The sequence below is a fragment of the Gymnoscopelus microlampas genome, assembly GCF_963454915.1.
Source record: "Gymnoscopelus microlampas genome assembly, chromosome: 1".
In the NCBI taxonomy this organism is placed as follows: Eukaryota; Metazoa; Chordata; class Actinopteri; order Myctophiformes; family Myctophidae; genus Gymnoscopelus; species Gymnoscopelus microlampas.
The window spans coordinates 12,220,434-12,241,280 of record NC_139962.1 but is presented as its reverse complement, the minus strand read 5'-3'; the positions used below and the strand labels follow the sequence as shown (position 1 = coordinate 12,241,280).

General features: G+C 40.1%; 1 protein-coding gene across 2 annotated transcripts in view; it reads right to left on the bottom strand.

Moving 5' to 3' along the window:
* LOC311051825 (uncharacterized protein) overlaps nucleotides 1-18,674 on the bottom strand; it is a 28,497-nt gene extending 9,823 nt beyond the window's left edge. The window contains exons 1-14 of one of the 2 annotated variants that reach the window (XM_084066477.1): nucleotides 18,257-18,674; nucleotides 15,563-15,730; nucleotides 13,263-13,485; nucleotides 12,431-12,564; nucleotides 11,003-11,240; nucleotides 10,077-10,220; nucleotides 7,070-7,093; nucleotides 6,568-6,609; nucleotides 5,963-6,006; nucleotides 5,410-5,494; nucleotides 4,537-4,671; nucleotides 3,848-3,946; nucleotides 2,065-2,148; nucleotides 14-122 (exon numbers count right to left, since the gene is read on the bottom strand). In XM_084066477.1, coding sequence (XP_083922603.1) covers nucleotides 14-122; nucleotides 2,065-2,148; nucleotides 3,848-3,946; nucleotides 4,537-4,671; nucleotides 5,410-5,494; nucleotides 5,963-6,006; nucleotides 6,568-6,609; nucleotides 7,070-7,093; nucleotides 10,077-10,220; nucleotides 11,003-11,240; nucleotides 12,431-12,564; nucleotides 13,263-13,485; nucleotides 15,563-15,730; nucleotides 18,257-18,315 — 1,588 coding nt within the window. In that variant the 5' untranslated portion in view covers nucleotides 18,316-18,674. The remainder of the gene's footprint in view (nucleotides 1-13; nucleotides 123-2,064; nucleotides 2,149-3,847; nucleotides 3,947-4,536; nucleotides 4,672-5,409; nucleotides 5,495-5,962; nucleotides 6,007-6,567; nucleotides 6,610-7,069; nucleotides 7,094-10,076; nucleotides 10,221-11,002; nucleotides 11,241-12,430; nucleotides 12,565-13,262; nucleotides 13,486-15,562; nucleotides 15,731-18,256) is intronic. The other variant, XM_084066478.1, reaches the window with a different exon arrangement.
* Nucleotides 18,675-20,847: the final 2,173 nt, after the last annotated feature.

The window sequence follows — 20,847 nt, the reverse complement described above, 5'->3', positions numbered from 1 at the left end:
AGAGGTTTCTTACCAGGCTGATTATCTGTGCATTCATTGTAGCCATCATCATCAGCAGCAACCTTCTCATATTTCCCATGGCGCGTCACCACAAATTTGTATCGTTTTCCAGAGGAGCTCCCCTAAAAATAGGAATGTTATATTACTTTAACAATACATACCAGAAGTAAGTTTCCCATTTACAGACAACATTCGCTAAAGTCTTTTGCGTTTGCATGCATCTGACCTTTCATAATGTACAGTATTACCCTGCCTGCAGCATCAAGATCAATCGTAGAATCACAATCAAGGACAAAGTCAAAATTAAGGTGGACCTTTATGAAACTTGGAGGGAGGCAGTGAAGTGGTGCCAATTTGTTTTTAATTAGGCTGTCCAGCGTGTGTCCCTGTCCACAATAACTCAATACAATGTACAGTGTCATGAAATCATAACACAATTCCATTAAACCGTGTTCCAATGTGGTTAATATTAGTCACATGCTCTTGTTAATACTTTTCATTGGTTTAATATGAATAAAACCCACATCACAATGTGTCACGACGATGCAAAATGGATGTCTTGATCCAAAAGTTTGACATTTTTGAAATTCCTTTAAACAATTTGATTTGAATTCTGAAAAAAGGGATTAAGATCTCCAAAACTGCCAAGCATGTCTAATGTCAAAACAGATTGTTCATCAAAACAGATTGTTCATCATGGACATGAATGATGTTTCAAGCGGCAACGCTAGTTGCCCCCGACTAGGCTTATAGAGTGTAAATAGGTTGTGGAATTGCTAATAAAGTAATTGCAACCTTTAACCGTCAAAATGAATGAACGCCTATTTTTATGCCCATTAATAAATTTCAATTGCTATAACAATTCATTATTATTATTTTATTATTCATTTCAGGAAATCTGCCACTAGCCCTTCCATAGGTTTGACAAGTTACTTAAATTAAACTGCTGTGTGAAACTTGGTTCTCCTGGTTTGAGGCACTACTACTTGTTAACCAGTAGGTGTCCTGCCCAACAACAGGATCTAAATATATGTATCTATTCATGTGCCAAGCTGCAACTATACCTGCTGCACGTTCAAACAGGGATTATTTCAAGTGGATCAAACGTCTATGTAAAATAAACACAGGATCCTACCTTAAGACTTTATAAAGGCACACTTGTGAGATGATCATACAGTATTCTTTAAACGTAAAACATATTGAAATGGGAATGAAATAGACCAGTGGTTCTCAAACATTTTTAGCTCAGGTCACCCCTCTAAATAACCTCTTCATCCACAGCACCCCTGAATTACATTGTTACTTAATAGCACCTTTTTGTCATATTAACAGTACGTAAATATGTAAATCTTTCCCCCAAAGATACATTATGTCATAAGGAAAATATTTGTTGAGAGAATATTTGTTACATTAGGACAGACTGAAAATAACTTTTATACTTGGCGTTTGCACTTAAACCGCAGCATTCCTATTCTGGGGGGGTAACATTGACCAAAAATAGCCGATCTACAAGCCCACAACGTGACGCGTTGTGAGCTTGTAGATCTGCTATTTTGGGTGAAGAGACTTGATGTACTGTAGGCTGAAAAAGAACGCAGCAAGTACAGTTTAACTGAGGTCCGTTTTACTAAGTAGAGAGGGTCTAAGTGGTTAAACTGAAGTTACTTTGATGAATTCCAAACATTATCAAGTATTCTGAGGCACCGCTGGACTTGCGTCGAGGCACCCTAGGGTGCCATGGCGCCCACTTTGAGAAGCCATGAAATGGACAGTAGTGTAGGAATGGCAGTTCCAAACTAGGCCAAATTCATATCGTTTTGGTGTAGAAGACGGTTGCTTTCGACATAAAATTTCATCAAGTGAATTATTAAATATCCTAGAGATGGTAGTATTGTGTATTTGTTTTTCAGGTTAGCATTACTACTTACTACGAATTAGTTTGCTGTGTTGTAATGTAACCTAGACACTAACCAACCAAATCAAATTCCTTTTATGTGCAAACTTAGTTGGTCAATAAACGTCTACAAAAGGAAACAATGAACACTTATAGGTGAGCATGCATACCTTCCCTGCTCTTCCAGAACAGACTGCATCGCCAAGGTTCTCCCATAGGTTTTTCTTGCACAGCACATCACCTGGTTTTATTTCCTGCAACAATGAAAACACTATTGTAAGTTGTCAACCAAGTAAAATCAGATTACATACTACATGCAGCGTCAGTCAGATGAAGGTACTTTTTTCGCCCTGAGGAAGACCTTCCGAGGTAGAAACATGTTGGCAGTTGCCTATTTCTTAAATAAAGGCTTTTCCTCCTTTTTACCCCTGAGCGCCCGGATCGTCTGTTTGTTCTCATGTTTGATGCCTTTTGATCAGTGAGCACCATTGACACTTTGAACCATTGTTACCTTTATATATCTCCTGTGAGCACCTGGTTGTTGTTTTTTGAGTTGAAGATACTGTTGACATGTATTAATCAATCCATTTATCCATCAAATATAGGGCATATATACTGTACATCAAAATGCAGTGCAATGGTGCTTCGCTGTAAAATATAGTGAAAGTAAAAATATACAGGTCAGATACAAATCTGAGTAAAACATTTTAATAATTGAATTTGGATAAGACCTATAGAAAAGACAAGACAGAATTAGGCTTCAGAAAAACTGCCCCTAAGGGTGTGGTCACACCGAAGTTTAATTATACCTATGCAGGCGGATTCTGCCAATGCTTTTCAATGGGAGCGGAGTGTTTTTTTAGCGTAAATCCACGAATCGTTCCCATTGAAAAGCATTGGTAGAATCCGCCCGCATAGGTAAAAGTTTGGTGTGACCGCACCCTGACCGAAGGTTTTAAAATGTCAATGAGCCACAGTACAAAAACAACCCAATGTACAGTAACACTGAAGTTTGAATTCCCCCACAAGAGGGCAGACATTCTTACATCTCAGCATCATTGACAGATGAAATAGTGTGACTAACACTTTTTAACATAGACACAAAATGAGAATATTGTGAATTTCGAAAAACCGTGAAATCAAACAGTTACCTTTGCTAAAGAACAGACAAGAAATGTAAAGTTGAGCAGAAAACTGAGCAAGAGAAGATTAGAGATATGAAAGAAATTAACAAGTTACTGATCATGTAACAGAATTGGATCTCAGCAAGAACAGATTTCAACATAACAGAGAAATTAAGTAAGCACATCAGCAAATATTCAATGGAGCTCCTGTGTTTGGAATTGGCAACAGGTAGCACTTTACTTAATCTTGTCCATATGCGTATTTTAAGAGAATGCGAGTAAATCCAGCTAAATTTAATAGATCCTTACCGGGTGCACATACAGGTTTCAGTATAAAGCCTTCTGCAGTGTTACCAATGCTGAGGAGGGCTTTGTGATGAAGCCTGTACATTTACCTGTAGTCTGTGTGTGTGCCCGTGTCAACTCAATAAGTTGTAATAATAGTGCCGAGGGCACTGAGTGCAGTGTTGTAGAGCAGCTCCCAATTGTTAAGAAATGCACCATTCACCATCTTGGATGCAATTTAGTTTTGTCTTATCAGAATTTATGCCATTGAACGAGGCCCCACCAAGTGCAGTGGGGTTCTGATTCAGGGCTATGTATTAGCCTTTGGAATAAAATAAATAAATGTACTAATACATACCTCGGAGTGTATACAGTAACAACTGTCAAGTGTCAATTAATGTTTATTATTTGAAATTGTATCACGTTGGTGTTACATGCAATGGAGCATTAGAGCATTACTGTGTGATCCAACCACTTTGTTACAGTGTTACAGTATTGTATTAAAGCCACTGAATGAAGTGAGGTGTTAATACCAATAACTCACAGCTGGTTTGGAGGGAGAACTGCTTTTGGTGCCATCGGAGCCCCCTTTCACCCATTGGTTGATGAGCTCAGCCACACCCACATTGATACTTTCTACGTCCTGAGGGAAAGAATTGTTACGTCATCAGTGTGTCAAAACATCTGGCTTTGTGTGGTTTAATTACAGGCATAAAAGACGTGCCCCTTTGCGCAAGGGGGTTCATTTGTACAGCAGTCGATTTAAATGTTGACTAAGAACAAATCATGATCACATTTAATAAGTTATCATTCTGTGTTGTTCATGAACAAGTCACATTATGGATGAGACATTGAACTAATATAAACTCATGGTTATTCATTAGGTATTGATATACGAAGTCATATTTATCGTTCATTAGTACTATAATGGTATTCATTGCAGAAACATACAGAATATACTGTATTTCTTATAAAATATTGGTGATCGTATTTAAATCACTCAATGCTTTACGGCCAAAATTCATCACTGACTTGTTTTTACATTTAATTGTATTTCTTTTACATAATGCAACCACAACAAGTTTCAGGTTGACTGAGTCCAGAGGTTTTTTTTGTTTTTGTCTTAATCTAAACTTTTATTACATTTTTAGTTCATGTATTTTAGCACTTCTACAGGGTCTTTCTTATATAGGTTATACTGTCACTGTGTTGATGAAAGCACTTGGTGTTAACCTTTGACAGTGGCACTTTCATGGAGTGTTGGTTCCAGGCGTCACCAGCCTCGAAAAGGTTCTTTTTGGAGGCTACAGGCTCCGTAGGAACAGGGAGGTCCGTCAACAGCTGCTTGGCCGCATCCTCAGATGAGACCTGCACAGGGAGACATACAATTTACACACAATCTGTCATAATAGGAAAATATATAAGATATCATAAGTAAGATATGACATCATGATATAAGATAGGATATGATATGTAAGATATATCTCTGCTGTCAGGCAGGAACCAGCTAACTACAAAATGTTCATTTATCAGGAAATGAAAAAAACAAAACAAAAATGGAGTTGGAGGTCAAAAGGGGGTGGAGCCTGGAGTCACCAAAACCAGCTCCACCCCCCATTGCTGGACTTAGCTGGTTTAGCAGAACGTTTGAGGATCCAATGGAGTTAGCTGCTTTTGTCAGAAGCACTTTTTAATACTTTTCATTGGTTCAATATTTTTTTTACCAACACAGACAGTAAAGGGTGTTCAATAGCACTGATTTATGAAAAAAAATGCAAAAGCGGAAAAATTGAGTTAGTTGGTTCCTGCCGGACAGCAACGATATGATAAATGATAAGGTTCAAGTAAAAACCAATTAGCACCAAATGTATTGTGCACACTGTCAGTGGAACAGGAATATGTTTTAGATTTTTTTTTAAATATTGAACTTACCGCCAATTTTATATTGGCGGTCAGACCAGGCTGAAACCTTGCCGAAACATGGAGTCATATGTCATAGATAGTCACTGATGTCACAGACTGGCCTCATACAGTCCGAGATCCACATGGGATCCATGCAGTTATTAGACCTTGTCTTGCATTGGTCTCCAGTGGTTGTGGCATTACCTTGACAGCATGTGTATACTGCTCCAGCCTATTGTCAATCTTGGCAACAGTCAAAGGAGGTGGCGTCTTCTTCACACTGTCAGTGCTTTACAGAGAACAGGAACAATCGTTGGTCAAGGAATACGATTAGTATACTCTATCCATCCATTTTGGGGGTTGAGCAGATAATCAAATGACACATTAAGCCACTGCAGAAGTCTCATTTGTTCACTCATTCATTAATTCTCTCTCTCTATGCATTGGTAACAAGAAGTCATTCGAGCATTGCTACAGCAAGAGCTAATAAAGGATATGCGCATGCTTAAAGTGAATGGCACATCGAGTGGCAAAGCGAGTGGCAAAGCAACATGCAAAGTGAGTTTAACATTGTTTAATGTTGTTTAATGCAATCAGATATGACTTTTCTGTTTGGATGCATGGGCTGTCAAGGCCAGAAAGTATTTTTTTTGACACTCAGTAGGCATTCCTGCATAACTTCCGGGTTTGATGATGATGTCACACGCATATCCTCTATAGTTCTCAGTGGACATCAAAGTTAAAAAAAAATTCTCACCTGTTCTTCAGAGAGCGGCTCAGACACTCTGTTCTCTCAGTGATCTAAGATGAACCAAGATTGGATATAGAATTAAAACTGGGGGTCCTTGAAAGTAAAAAGATTTAGAATCACTGGTCTAGTAAACAAACAAAAAAAGGCATGGGTTACTGAGGCTACTGGTCTAGAGGTGGGAGCCATTATATTAACCACTTGAACCCGAGCATTATTCACAGCTGTAAACACAGCAAGAGGAATTACCTCCACCTAGTGGTAATTGTGCCACCTGCAAGTTTAATCCACCAGCTACTTTGCTACCATTATTTGGAGGTGATCTACTCTAAAATATGTATCTATTGTACCAGCCGCTCTCACAAATTGAATTTAGAAATATGAAATCAGACCACAGCATGTTTATAGAGCATACCTCCATGAATACCTAGCACTGCACATATACGTGCAGTAGTGTTCATGTCCATTGTGTGTGAGTAAAATGCAACACTGTATATTTCTGTTAATTTATCCATTTGTAACTCAGAGACTGTCAATGGAACTAAAAGGACCCTTCCATTATTACACTCAGAGTTCAGTTAAATGAACAGTGCACCACTGCTGTTGACACTCACCGTGCATGTGCTCTCAGCTGTGACTCTGGCCTCCATCTCATTCTGCATAACACAGGAAGGCAGGGAATGAAATACATGAACTGAAGAATGTCTTTTGTGACATTATTCTCAGACATTTCTGCTTTATTAAAATCGCAAAGAAGCAGAGACAGAAGAGAAGGGGGTAGAGACAGCATGCGACACAGGTTATAACCTGGATTAGCACTGTACCAATGTAGCACGTGCAGCACCGTGTTGCGCCAGCAGGGTGCCCCTTCTCAATGCAGACACTATTGGCAAACACAATGGCATCATGCACAGCAAAAGCTGGCTATATTTTTTCTGGATTAGAGCGTTGGCTGTATAACAAAAACAACACTATATCCACAACACCACATTGTTTGCAGTGGACAGTTTGGCAACTCAAAGAAAGTTACCAACTCATAACTCACATAACACTGAACACTCATAACACGGTACAAGCACAGGAACATAACTCTGATGACACATGCGTGCAACTTACTGGATAGAACTGAATGAGAAGTTTCTAGCGGGTGGCATGTGGAGCATGAAAGAGATAAGACATCCGAACATGACTGACAGAACTACATTCCTTTTTACCTCCACCTGTTTGTTTAGCTTTAGGCCAAAAGACTCAAAAGCAGGTGGATTTTCATTAAACTTGGTGAGAATGAACAGTAGGCTGCTGGCAATCAATGTCAAGGTCAAAATCCTGCTGGTCAAGCTACCTTGTGGGAATGTACACTGCCCAAAGACATGATTCACTTTTGATTCAAAAGGTTCAAAGGTCAAGGTCAGGTGGAAATGACATTTGCATGGTTTTGGCGGAGGTATGCACTCTAATGATTTCAATCTTTATAGTTTTAAAACGATCAGGCAGTCCACTGCCATTTGCATACAGTACTTCTGTTCATTTGTTGACCTGGCTTCCTATAGTTTCAATGTATACAGTATTTATGTTTTGATATTATAATGTTTAGACTTATGATAGGTTCTTTGTTTACCCATGATCCTGGAGTCTACACCGTCTCTATGCATTTGATGTATTACCTTGTGTTTACCTTGCTTACAGTAAATCATTCTGGATTAAGAGCATCTGTTAAATGCCTAAATTGTAAATGTCTTATTATATTTATAGTTTAGAAAGCTCAGAGTGAGAGTGCCGTTAAGGATTGCCATGCTCCCCAGAGGATGAATCCTACCAATAGTATTGACCCCATGGCCTTTCCTCGGGTGCAATACGTTAGTCCGACAGACCATTCCTCCGACAGCGCATGCCTCCGACGTTTACTATACTAACCCTATACCTAACCCGAACCCTAACCCTAACCGCACGCGGATGCCACATAGTCGGAGAAATGGGATGTCGGACTTACGTATGCCTCTAGCACCACCCTTAGGCCAAATGTTCCACTTCCACACACTACATCTCAAAATCTAACATGCAGATTGCTGTGAAGCTTGCTGACACTGCTAATGTTTCCCAGAGGATGAACCGTAACCATTAGTGACCCAATGACTTTACCTCTAGCGCAAAAAAAATGTCAACGTTGAACACAAGCTATCTCATAATCTAATATGCATAATTGTAGTCACGGGTTTCCAGAACGTGGCAACATGTTTCCGGATATAGTTTGATTCGTTTGATTGGCTCGTTTGATACGGTATGCCACCTTTTGGAAACCTGAGACTACAGTTATGCACAGAGCCTACAGGCCGATTGCAGGGTGAACTCTGGAACTTCCTCTAATGCCGTCCTCTGGACAAAATCTTCAGTTGGATGTAAGGAGCAGCACAGTCTCTTGGGCCTGCTAGCAGGGATTTTTGATTTCTTAGACGACAACGGTCTCTGGAGAAAACGGCAAAAATAAATAACAGATGTGCCGTCCGTTTAGACGGCAACGGCATTATCGGGGGTTGAAAGTGCAACAAAGTGAAAACCCCTTCCAGAGTGGAAATCTTTGAAAACGCTCCGCCTCGCGTCTCCATGTAAACATGGAATACGGGGGAATCCACAAAACGTGTGATGTCATGGTTCACGTCGGTTCTGGTGCAGAGCCGTAGAACCAGTGTTGCCATATTTTGTGAGAGAAATAAGCAACCAGGTCTAGGAAAACAAAATAAGCAACTATAGGCCACATGAGCACTTTAAATCCAGGCCTGCATCGGCTATTTGAAAATAGCAGATCTACAAGCTCACAACGCGTCGCGATGGATTGTGAGCTTGTGAAACTTCCAATATTTATAAGAGACTTTACAGCAAGTCCAAAGTCGCTTATAACAAGCCGACATGGCAACGCTTCGTAGAACCACGCTGCATTGGTGTCATAGAGGTATAATATAACTAGAGGGCGGATTGCCCCGCCCCCAGCTATCATTTCAATGAATGTGCTCACTGGCGTTTTGAAGCACCCGGAAGCCTGCAGGAAGTAGAATTATTGAGTCGTTTTTGGACACACCGTAGATTTATGAGCATGCGCAGTAGTGTCCTTTTTGCGTTCTACGGCAGCCCGTATGTCAAGGATTGAACGCGAGATATTTATGAAATTCACTGGAGATGCCTATGTATATGTAAATGCATATGTATTTATGTATAATATGTTTACATATTTATATCTATATATATAAATATATATCAGTATGTTTTGCTCGCGCATGTATTTCTCCCCGCCTGCAGTTCCAGCTTTGGCCACTGGGGTTTTGATTGATTGATTGAATATTTTATTAGGCAAAAAAATGTAAAACAACACATTTACATTTAAAATACTTTGTCTAACAGGTCCGTTCATAAAAGTCCTTGCGGACTTGTTTCCAATGAGGGCCTTGGTATTCAATTCATAGACATATATAGTGGCATCACAGTTCGAATATCATTACACAAAGAAAATAAAAAAACAGCAAGAATATATATATATATCTATATATATATATATACACACACATATATATATATATATATATATATATATATATATATATATATATATATATATATATATATATATATATATATATATATATATATATATATATATATATATATATATATATATATATACATACATATAATACTATGTACAACAAAAGAAATAAAATAAAAAAAAGGGGGGGGGGAAGATATGTACAAGAACAGGGGGGGGGGTGGCGGCTTCAAGATTTCTCAGCGGCTCTGGGGGCTTGATTGGTGTACACAAACACCTGTGATAGGAAGTAGAACGGAAGTGGTTCTACGCATGCTTGACTGGTCTATCTGGCAATGTGTCAACGGCATGCACACTACAGCGTTTTCAATCACTGTTGCGTCTCCGTGTAAACTCAGACTAAAAAGTGAGAACACAACGGCACTTTGCTCTAGAAACTGTTGTCGTCTAAACGTGGCCTTAGTCTTATTATACTGGCTGTTTCTCTTAACATTGTTCTTAATAATGTTGTTCTAGACATTGCATCTTAGCATTTATGTTTATGTTAAAAGATTGTAAAAGATTTTATTTATTTTTAACTAAAATTACCTTAAATGTTGGACTCATGGGACTAAAAGGGTTTATCGATTGCTCCTCTTCATTGCCAGCAGTGCTGAGTGTTGTTGAGCTTTTCTCTTGATTCACCTCCTGCGTCATCCTCCTCCGCTCCGGGTTCCCCCTCTCTCTGTCCTCCTATGGGTAGTAGAGTCACAGTGGAACATCACTAATAGATTCAGTGTTCACAACAGCAGCAGTACCCCAGACACTACACGGATACAGCTGGCTCTAAAACATGCCAGTGTTTATTTACTCCTGAGTGTACAAATGTAACCAAATGTCCAACTGGCTGCATTTGTACAATCTAAGACTTAACCCTTTGAGACCGGGAACGCATCTGTGTCATTTTAAGATTTCTTTGGCTATATAAAAATAGCAGATATACAATCTCGTAGCGCGGCACCGAGTGCCGCGCTACGAGCTTGTAGATCTGCTATTTTTTTGAAAAATCGTGAAAATGTGTGCAAATCTTTAGTTTGAATATATATATGCTTTTTTAAAGCGAAAGTTTTTAACTCAAATATTTGCTTCTGGGGATTTTACAAATGTCTAACCGTTTGTTTTCCCTAAAGTTTTTTTTAATTGATTTTTTACTTACTGCATGTTGCTATATTATCAATGATTTTCAAACTTTTTTCATGTCAAGGACCCCCTAAAATAATATGTATTTGTCCGCGGACCCCCTACCATCTAAGAATATTTTGTTCCAGGGACCCCCAGAAGCAAAGATTTGAGTTGAAAATAAAAAAATTGCAAAACGTTTTTTGCGTTCCCTTCATCAAAGGGTTAAAATAACTATTTTTATTTTATTTTTTAACAAGTGTTGTAGTATACGTAGAAAATATATTATAGATAGAAGTCGTAGTACTAGTAGCAGTAGGATCAACAACAGTGTTTTTATTCATCCTGTCACCCACCTCCTCTGGGATGCGATTGTGCTCCTCCTCCGGCTTATTGACTCCGCATCTCTCCTCCCATCGGTGGTCGAGGTCTCCCATTTCCTGCTCCTCCTCTTCCACTCTGCACCTCAGCTCCTCCAAACCCTGCTCCAGTTTCGCCATGCGACACCGTAGGCCCTCTTGCAGTCTCCTCTCGCTTTCCGACGAAGCCTCTGCCTCCTCCCCACACACCTCCACTTTTTGTTCAGCCAGCCCACTGAAGCAGCAAAGGAGGAGATATTGAAATTGAATGTTAGTTTTCACCTGCCAATTAGGCCTACACAACCCTACACAAGCTTCAACCCAGGACCTTTCCTGGTTTCCCAAACATAGGTCTGCAACGCATTTTGGGTGGCAGACCCGCTTTTATGGGTCGCAAGTAAATATTATGGTTCCTACAAAAACCTTCAAAACCCTTTCAAAAACGTAAGACATAAAAAAATAGCGTTTTCAGAAATATGCAAGATTTTTCAAAAGTAGAGAAAATAACCAATCGACAAACTCACAACTGTTGATTGTAGTTTGTTCATAATAATTTTTGTACGTTTGGGTCCCACCTAGGAAGACACCAAATTTCTCTTTTGGATCTTGAGCTGAAAATGTCTGGAAACCCCCGTACTAACAGGCCACAGATTGAATTTCTGCCAGCAACTGTGCTTCCTTCCACAGCTAATGTATTAGTTGTCTCAGGATGAGAGCATCAACCAAATGGCTTAATTGTGAAACTGGATTAGAACTGTGCCATATTGGGTCGTAAAAAACCCTCAATTGTTTCTTTTTTTTTTGGTAAAAAGCACTCATGGGATATTCTGACACACAATGGCGCAATTCCCTTTGTTTATTGGCAGTGGTCACGTTGTCGAGCAACACAATGGGGTTTTAACCACCAGGCCCCTTCAGATCAAGAAATACTTTTTTCCAGAGGCAAACATAGGCAAGGACGAACACAAAATTCATATAAAAACAGCACATATCAACTTCAAGATGACAGAAACAAAGATGTGTGTTCAAGTGTGGCTTTAACCACTTAAACCCTCTATACACTTCGTTGACCATAGTCTCCCAGGGGTCTATACTAGGCCCCCTCCTTTTTTCTCCTCTATACTAAATCTCTTCACTGAAAATAGGCATTCTTCAAGCCCACAACGCATCACGTGGTGACGCGTTGAGGGCTTGTAGATCTGACATTTTTGTTGACCGTTCGCCTGTTTTCGCCTATTGTGACATGCCCATAAAAGGGATGCTAGGGTTCATGTGGGTTAGCTGTGTTCTGCTGTGTTGCTGCGTATATGTCCTGATGAAGATCTGAATAGATCGAAACGTTGACGACGCAATAAAAATACAGTAGAGCTTTTTCAGCATCACCAGTGTGCAGACTCTATTCTCTTTTAAAGGCTGTGTTCTTACCATGGTTTTATTGTTAGGAGGTTCTGGTAGGAGGTTCGGTCTGCTGTGTGGCCATTGGTCCGGGACCTGGCATCCTGTGGCATGAATACTGTGGAGCTATACGACATCTTCACTTCCTTTTTATTGACGCATATCTGGAAGAAGCCAAAGGATTAAAGTAGTGGTTTTCAAACTTCAACCCCAAAAAAATAATATGTATTTTGCGGTGGAACCCCATCAGAAAACATATTTGTGACAGGGATTTGAGTTGTTAAAATGTAAAAAAAATAATAATAATATACAATCTACAAGGTCACAACGTGTCGAATTGTGAGCTTGTAGATCGTCTGTTCTCAAATAGCCGATGTGAAGGGTTAAAGTGGTTGAACTGATTTTGAAGCTATATGAACCCCCTCAAGGACCCCTGGGGGTCCCATTTTTCAATCTTAAGTGCTCAATGTAAATCTCCCAAACTTAAAAAATCCCAAATTAAGCCATTTACTGACAACATCAACAGTAAAGAATGGCGTGTGCCGTGAGCTCAATTCTGACCAGAGCACAATGTCAAATATAACTTCACAGTAAAATCTTCTGTTAACTTCTGAAATTAAAGCTGAAATCAAGAACTTGTTTTAAAGGAAGAAATTGTTATTTAAATGATGATGATTGAATCAGTATAGTAGAGTATATTATAACTAGCACATCTGCAGAGGTTGGAGGTGGTCTGCCTCCGGTTCCATTGACACATTTAGATCCTTGAGTCGAGTAGGACACCTACTGGTGTTCTGTATTAGCTCAGGGGTAGAAATGTGGTATCTCATTCAGGCTTTATACTATGGAGTTGCTGGATGACCTTTTCGTCCTGGTGTGTTCTTGAAGCTTCGCAGGACAGGCTGCTTCCTCCCACAGCTTCCTTCTCCTCCGACGGCCTCAGATTTTCTTTTGGTGCAGGTGTTGTCTTTTCGGTCCGCCAGTCCTCCTGCTCCTCAAGGGGACGCTGGCTACGTGTCATGTCGCTGAAGCCCTCGTCTTCCTCCACAGACGGCTGCTGGCTGGCCTTCAACTCTGTGTCACATCTGGAGGGGACAGAGGACACAGGGAACTTTTTTTACTTTGGCTTTTTCCTTTTATGTCATCCGTTCCAGGCTGCATACTACTTTCCCCAAGAACAAAGCCAATTAATAGACCTAAATATCACCTTTTTCCTTCGCCAAAGATTTAGAGATAGACAAAATGGTGCACTTGTTTTTTTTTATCACTCACTTTTTTTTAAAATAATATTTCACTAAACCATGATGTAGTGATTGTTGTTACCCTCCAGTCAAAGACATGTCCTGCTAGCCAACACAGCATTAAAATAATTACAAAACACTTATTTATTCATATTTATCAAATTCATATCGTAACTTACATAATTTGATGTGGTTATAGGTGCTAACAGAAAGGTCTCAATTTTGAGCCTCCAAATAGTATTCTGCCCAACTGAAAATCTAGAAAGCCAACTGCGATCAAATTGTACTGACAAGAAAAAGAGAGAAAATAACTTCTTAACCAAACACCAATCATGGATGGATTAGCAATATGATGAGTTCTATAAACAGAAGTGATCGTCATGGCACACAGGACAGAATTTCATTGCAATCAAAGACCGACAGGTTAATGATTATCAGCTTGTGACGTGGATGAAAGGTATACTTAGCAACACAGCAACTTGGCCTTGGTTAAGATGTTATTGTCCGACAAGACATGAAGTTACACACCACATCCAACCTCAGCACATAAACCATACACACAGCAACTCTCTCTGTCTGTTTTGACAGCATGCTACTGAAGTGTGTAATTGGAGCAGTGATTGCCAATTAGTCACACATTTTCCTTACAGTCAGCATTGCACAGATCCATTCGATTTTACAGACACCTCTTGATTGGGACCTTCATTTAGAATAACAAAGCTCTAATGTGTTTAGCAGATTACAACCAATAAAGTCATATAAAAACTTCCATATAATATCAAGCAGTGCGCTTAGTCTGCTGTAATGTTCTCATAATACTGTGTTACTCTATGCATGGCCTGAAATGTCCCATTGCACCAATTTGTGTCATGTCCATGTACTTTTTTGCCTGCCGTCTTGAGCCAATTAAGAGGTTTATGTTGTGTTGTTGCCACAGCACATGCAGTATGTCAAAGTAATTTACCCGTATGAACCTCATGCCAGCAGCGTAGCATACAGTAGTTCCATCACCATGGGAAATGAAAATTTGGCTAAATGTAATGGTTGTTATTTTAAGCATCTTATTGGTATTATCAATAAGAGTTAATAAGATGAGGCTTTTATTGTCCCTGTGGGTAAAATGTGTTTGAGCACAGTGCTGCTGTACAATGACATTACACCAAGGGCATCACATGTTTCACATAAATACAGACAAAAAACATTACACTTTAAGAGACATTATGACAGACCGCGACATTTAAATGGTGAACACATTTCTTTATGTTCAGAGCATTACTTGAGGCAATATTTACGTTTTTTTCTGGATACCCTATACAGCCTGCCAGATGGAAGGAGCTGATATTCAGAAGAATGCAGAATGTGAGAGGGGTCTGATATGATTTTCTTGGCATGTCTCATCATAGACTTAAAAATGTTTCCTTAGTCATTATTTCAGCAGGGACATTTTTGTTAGGTCAATGGGACCAGAAGATTGCCAAACCAAACCACACTTACGGAATCTGATGATAATCTCAATATCTGTTCTGTATTATAATCACCAGTTTCATACCCTACAGTATTTTATTAAACACTGCTGAACTCTGGAGCGCACTCTCCACAATAGACTTGTCTCAAACCAGGCAGAATCAAATAACCTTTATGATCATCAGTGGTGACATCACATCTCCCTGCATTTATTTTGCCACTGGTGTACAATGACATCATTGTAATGTTTTTAACAGTCACCCTATCAGTCTCATGCTGTAAAAAATTAGGGCTATGGTTAATTATACTGAATGGTTTTGCAATAAAGTATTTATGATTCTGATTCCAAGTATATAGCATGTGTTTTTCTCACATGTGATTATTTATGTATTGTGGTTTTGATTACCAATAAATCTCACACACACACACACACGTACATTTTTCTGTCTCTACTCACACAGTCATTGCTTCAACTTGTGCTGCATCCTGTGACAGGAGGCTGTTATGTGGTGTCAGGGTCGTGGGCCGCGCAGGACCCCCCGGTCCTATCGGTTTCTCCCTGGCTCGTCTCCTTTGCTCCTTTGCCAGCTCCTCAGCATCCTCCTGACTGCGCTGGGCTGTCACCCTGTGTGAAGGACACAGAGAGACAATGAGACAGGAACAGGCTGATAAAGTCACTGAAGTGACATTTCACACAGCATTCCTGGGTTTCCAATAAATATCACCAATGCCTAAGTGAGGCTTATGCCTGATTTATACTCAGTTGCACACTGCTGTCGAATGCGTTGTGAGCTTGTAGATCTGCTATTTTTGGTAGGTGATAACCTACAGCCATGTATTATCAGTAATCACCCTTTAAAGTACCATACCAGTGGTCTGGCTTGTTTTGCCCATTGAATACGACTCACTGTTTACATTGCTGCTGACCAGTTTGTTTAACTTTCGATGAAGCGACTGGATTCTATTAATTTCTATATGGTTTGGAAATAAATTGGAGAGTTATATTGTCTGTGACTTCTTAACTGTGTTGTGAGGTTTGACTTAATAATTCGGCAAATGAATATAGAGAAAATGTCAACAGGGGCAAAGGAAAAGGGGATTCTGGAGAGAGGGGTGCGGTCAGGGCCAGGGGAGGAATGGGGAGCGTCCTGCTTTGGACTCTGGAATCCTACTCACAATTCGATTCAGATCTTAATTTTTCTGTAAGGAAAATTTTGTTTGCATGCTGCATTGGCAATAGAAATGAAACTATTGTAAGTACTGCAACTTACACCATGTAAGTGACTGTGGTCATATAGCCACTGGCAGACACTTTGCCCTCCATACACTGCATGTGTATTATGGGGACATTAGGGGAATTTCAACTCCATTTCATTATGTACAGCATGACAAAATGGAAAAACTTTACAATTATTCTGGTCCAGGAGACGAGGTTCATGTAAGCTATTTCTGAGGTGACATATCCCTAAGTGATTCATCTGTCTGAGCATGTAGAAAAACTTCAACATAAGGTGGCCTCTTTCAGAGGCAGAGCAATGACGTGGGGAATTAAGGCTGAACAAGATCCTGTGTTCAGGACTCAAATTCCCTTGAAAACGCTTAACTGCATTGTTTTATTTGTTCCCATGTGGCTCCAGAGAAGCACATGGCTAGATGCCTTTGTCTCACATCTGCACAAATGTGCATTTTTTTCCTTCTTTTGGCATGTTCACTTTTGAACTAAACTCTACAGCTGTCCTAGTGATGTCATGCAGCCTGCATGCACTGTTTGACCAAATTCTGAATTTATATACAGTATCTACTGTATAGTGGTATGAACCATCTACTCCACTGCATTTCCCTTTCTCGTCATAATGAATGCAAGGCCACATGCATAGGTCTTGTGTCATCAATATAGTTGTTGTTCGGTGTAATGCAACAACCAAACAGAAAAAGAATCCTCATACGTGCAAACATACCATAAAAATAATTCTGAATCTGATACTCCAGATAGTATTTCTTTGTATGAGATGAGATCAGATGGGATGAGATATTGTGTGTTCTGTGCCTGTTTACAAGGCTGAAATGTGAGCTTGCCGATCCCAAGGGCTGTCCAGGTCAGGGCCCCAAAGTTAAGGAGGAGATCTGTGTGCCGTTTCATCACACTTTCCACTGTTTCAACACACATTTAAACGCGGGAAGTCTGGGAGACATACTGTGCGTGTGTGTGTGTGTGTGTGTGTGCGCGCCCCGCACGCAGGCACGCATGCATGTGCACGTGTGTGTGTGTAGCAGCAGGGGTAGGAGATGATGTCATTACCATTAGGGAAGTTTCAGCAATAAAAAATGCCATTGAAGCCAGACCTCAATGTCATTCTCAGTGATGTCATACAGAAACGCAGCACTAAAGAATCTCCCCACACACCATATGACACTAAACTGCACAGGACTTCAAATGAAAATTTGCTTATTTCCAATCAACAGTCACATATCTTTTGTTGCTAGGTTTTGATTTGCCTATCTCTTATTGCAGAATGTTGAAATTATTAACTTTACAAATGAATACCTCTGTTAATAAAATGTATAAATAACTTTTAGAAGCCAAAGACAAAAATATTGTAAGGAATAATTATTTAGCATATATGATCCAATAGGCTATGTCATCCAATATGATTTGTTATATCAAAGTGCTAAAGAAAACACCTTGCATGAAACTTGCCAATGAAGTGTTTCTGATTCTGATATCTGGGCTTCTCTGTGTCAGACTCTGAAGTTAGAAATTGCAAGTCTAATTCAGAACATAAATATGAAACACACGAGGTGCCCATTTACCACATAATGTCACTTCTACTCTCACCAACCACTGTAAAGATGCCCACACAGCTGATCCTAATTATACATTTGTCTTTTTCTCTCTTTATTTCTTTGCATCAACCGCAATTCTTTTACATGGTTTCTCTTGACAAACATTGCTCTCAATATTTGTTCTTCCACAATTGTATATGTCCAGGTGATGATCTGATCGTGAGGCACCTTACGTAACTTTTCCGTTTCATGAAAAGCGCTTACAAATCAAATGTGTTCTTGGTATTAAATTGTAAATGCAAACTGAACTTCAACGTCTACAGTGGCTACGGTTCAGAAGAATATAGCTGCTTATTGAGCTACTCACCTGATGAGGTCCTCTAAGCCCTGCTTAGTGGAACTTCTCCTCGTAATGGAGTTGGCCATGGCTTGCTCAGAAGACTGACAGGGGTCAGATTATGAAGCTGGATTTGGGGTGACGTCCGGCCACGCTCCACTAACCCACTTCTTTTCCTTCTATCACAGGGGAAGGGACTCCTTTTTGTGGGAGAGCCTCTTAGCTGTCACTCTTGGTTGTATATTCTCCACTCTCTCTCTCTCTCTCTGTCTACAAACACAGGATGTCCTGAAGGGAAGGCTTCCTTTCTTCTGACAGTGTGAACATAAAGTCTCACTTTTTCTTCCTTCTTTGTCTCTATATCTCTCTCTTTCTGTCTCTCTACCTCTCACTGCACCATGTAGTCCTTCAGCACTGCCTTCTGCCCCACTCCCCTCCCTCGCTTGGCCTCTCTCTCTCTCTCTCGCATGTGTTTTTCATTGAGGAAACGATTGAGAACCTGCCTGCCTAATATCTAGCCCTCCTCCCCCTGTTGTATTGTGATCAGCAGGATACATCAGGGATCCCATGTCTTTCCCAGGGGGGTTGACAGAAGACGATCTCTGATTACAAAAGGGAAAAGAACCCCCTCACTGCGTACACGCATGTTAGGAAAGACAGAGAGTGGAGGGACAGATTATGTTAAATGTATATTTATAGATTATCATGGGCATTCATCGTTGCCCGTCGTTACCCAACCAATGGCCGGCATGTCGGCCCGAGCCGTAGGCGATGTCATGGTGTGGGGATGGAGTTGGCTGAGAACGTGACAGGTGCTGCTGGCGGGCCCTCACTTGTTGGTACAAACAGCCATTCTCTGAACCGTCATTTTCCACTACGTGTTTTGGTTCCTTTGAGCCGTGAAATTTACAGAACCATCCGCAGCAACTGTGAATCTTGCAGTGATCATTCATCTGCCGTTTCAGACATAACCTTATCACCCACCAATTCAACTACTCAATCGGATATATAAATTCTCCATTTCTATTCAATTCATGTTGGTTTTCCACTATATAGGGACTGCCATCTGTTACACCTATGACCAATGTAAACCAAAACCACATGGTTATAAATTCAGTTTATTTCCATTCAACATTTTTCACAGCTTAAACAATAAAAAAGAATGCTGGCTTTAAGCACTGACCGGGTGATTTAGGGGGTATTGGGTGATCCTTGTTATACCCAAAATGATAAACATTACCAGTTCACCCTTATCAGAAGCACCTTACTGTTCAGTAAGTGCAAACATTAGTGTTAGTGCCATGCTCAACCCATTGAGATACGCAGGAAATGGAGGCCCCGACCGTGGAAGTATTACTGCTTTGGTGGACAGAAACTCTTATCTCCGGATGTGCAAATTTATGGTCTCTATAAACTGGTGTTAAGCAGCAATTCTAACCCTCTCTCAACAACAGCAGTGTTTGGCTGGGTGGAGGCCAGCCCATCCTCCTGTTCCTGGCATCCTCACTCCACAACTGGTGGGAACAGGAAAACAGTCACACCCCACGGTGGAAACATGTGTCTGTGTGTTTATGTATGTGTGTGTGTGTGCTTGTTTTACTATCATTATAGGGAGTTTGGATCAAAACTTCCCATACTGTAGAGATACAAAGTCTATATCAACAGTATCACAACAGTATGTTGTGTTAAAAAACATTGAGCGCAGGTGCGACGCTGGTCAGCCTGAGCAAAGGAGAGGGTGAAGGCTCCTAATAAGCAGGGTGTATTCGGTTACTGTTTGGACCCTGAGTGGTTTATGAATAAGAAATGCTGCCATTACAGTACAATGCAATGCAGAGCAGCTGGTGTAGGAGGAGTTATTAGAGATCATTACCAGCTCTCTCTCTCTCTCTCTCTCTGGCAAAGGGACTTGAATAAAATGTAATGAAAATGAGATCCAGATGATTAAAAAGTATCACAACTTTATTTGAACAAGTCATCTACATTGCTTGACTTTTGGTTGTGGTCGTGTCTAAGTCTTTTGGGCATCTATATTCATAAGACCTGGAACGCATCTTTGTCACTTTTTCATTTGAGCTAAAAAGCATTATTTTACACTTTGGCTATTCAGATATAGCAGATATACAAGCTCATAGTGCGGCACCGAGTGCCGCGCTACGAGCTTGTAGATCTGCTATTTTTTTTAAATCGTGAAAATGAGTGCAAATCTTTGAATATAATATTGTTTAAAGCGAACATTTTTAACACTATTCTTTGCTTCTGGGGGTCCCTGGAACAAAACATTTTGAGATGGGGGTCAGCGGCCAAATACATATCATTTTGGGGGTCCTTGACATGAAAAGGTTTGAGCACCACTGATAGAAACATACGTTTTTTCAGAAAACTGTTAGGATTTAGAAGACATTTGTAGAATCGGCCTAGTCAGAATTGAATATGAACTAAAACGAACTTTCACTCGTGTCAGAAGAAAAGGTTAAAGGGCTGTATATGAATTATTTGCAACATGTTTCTGTTACTGTATATCGGTTGGTGATGGACACATTGATATACACAAACAGACAGTTTCATTATTCTAGATAATAGCTTGCATCGCTTCATGGCTCAAATAAAAGTTTTCCCTG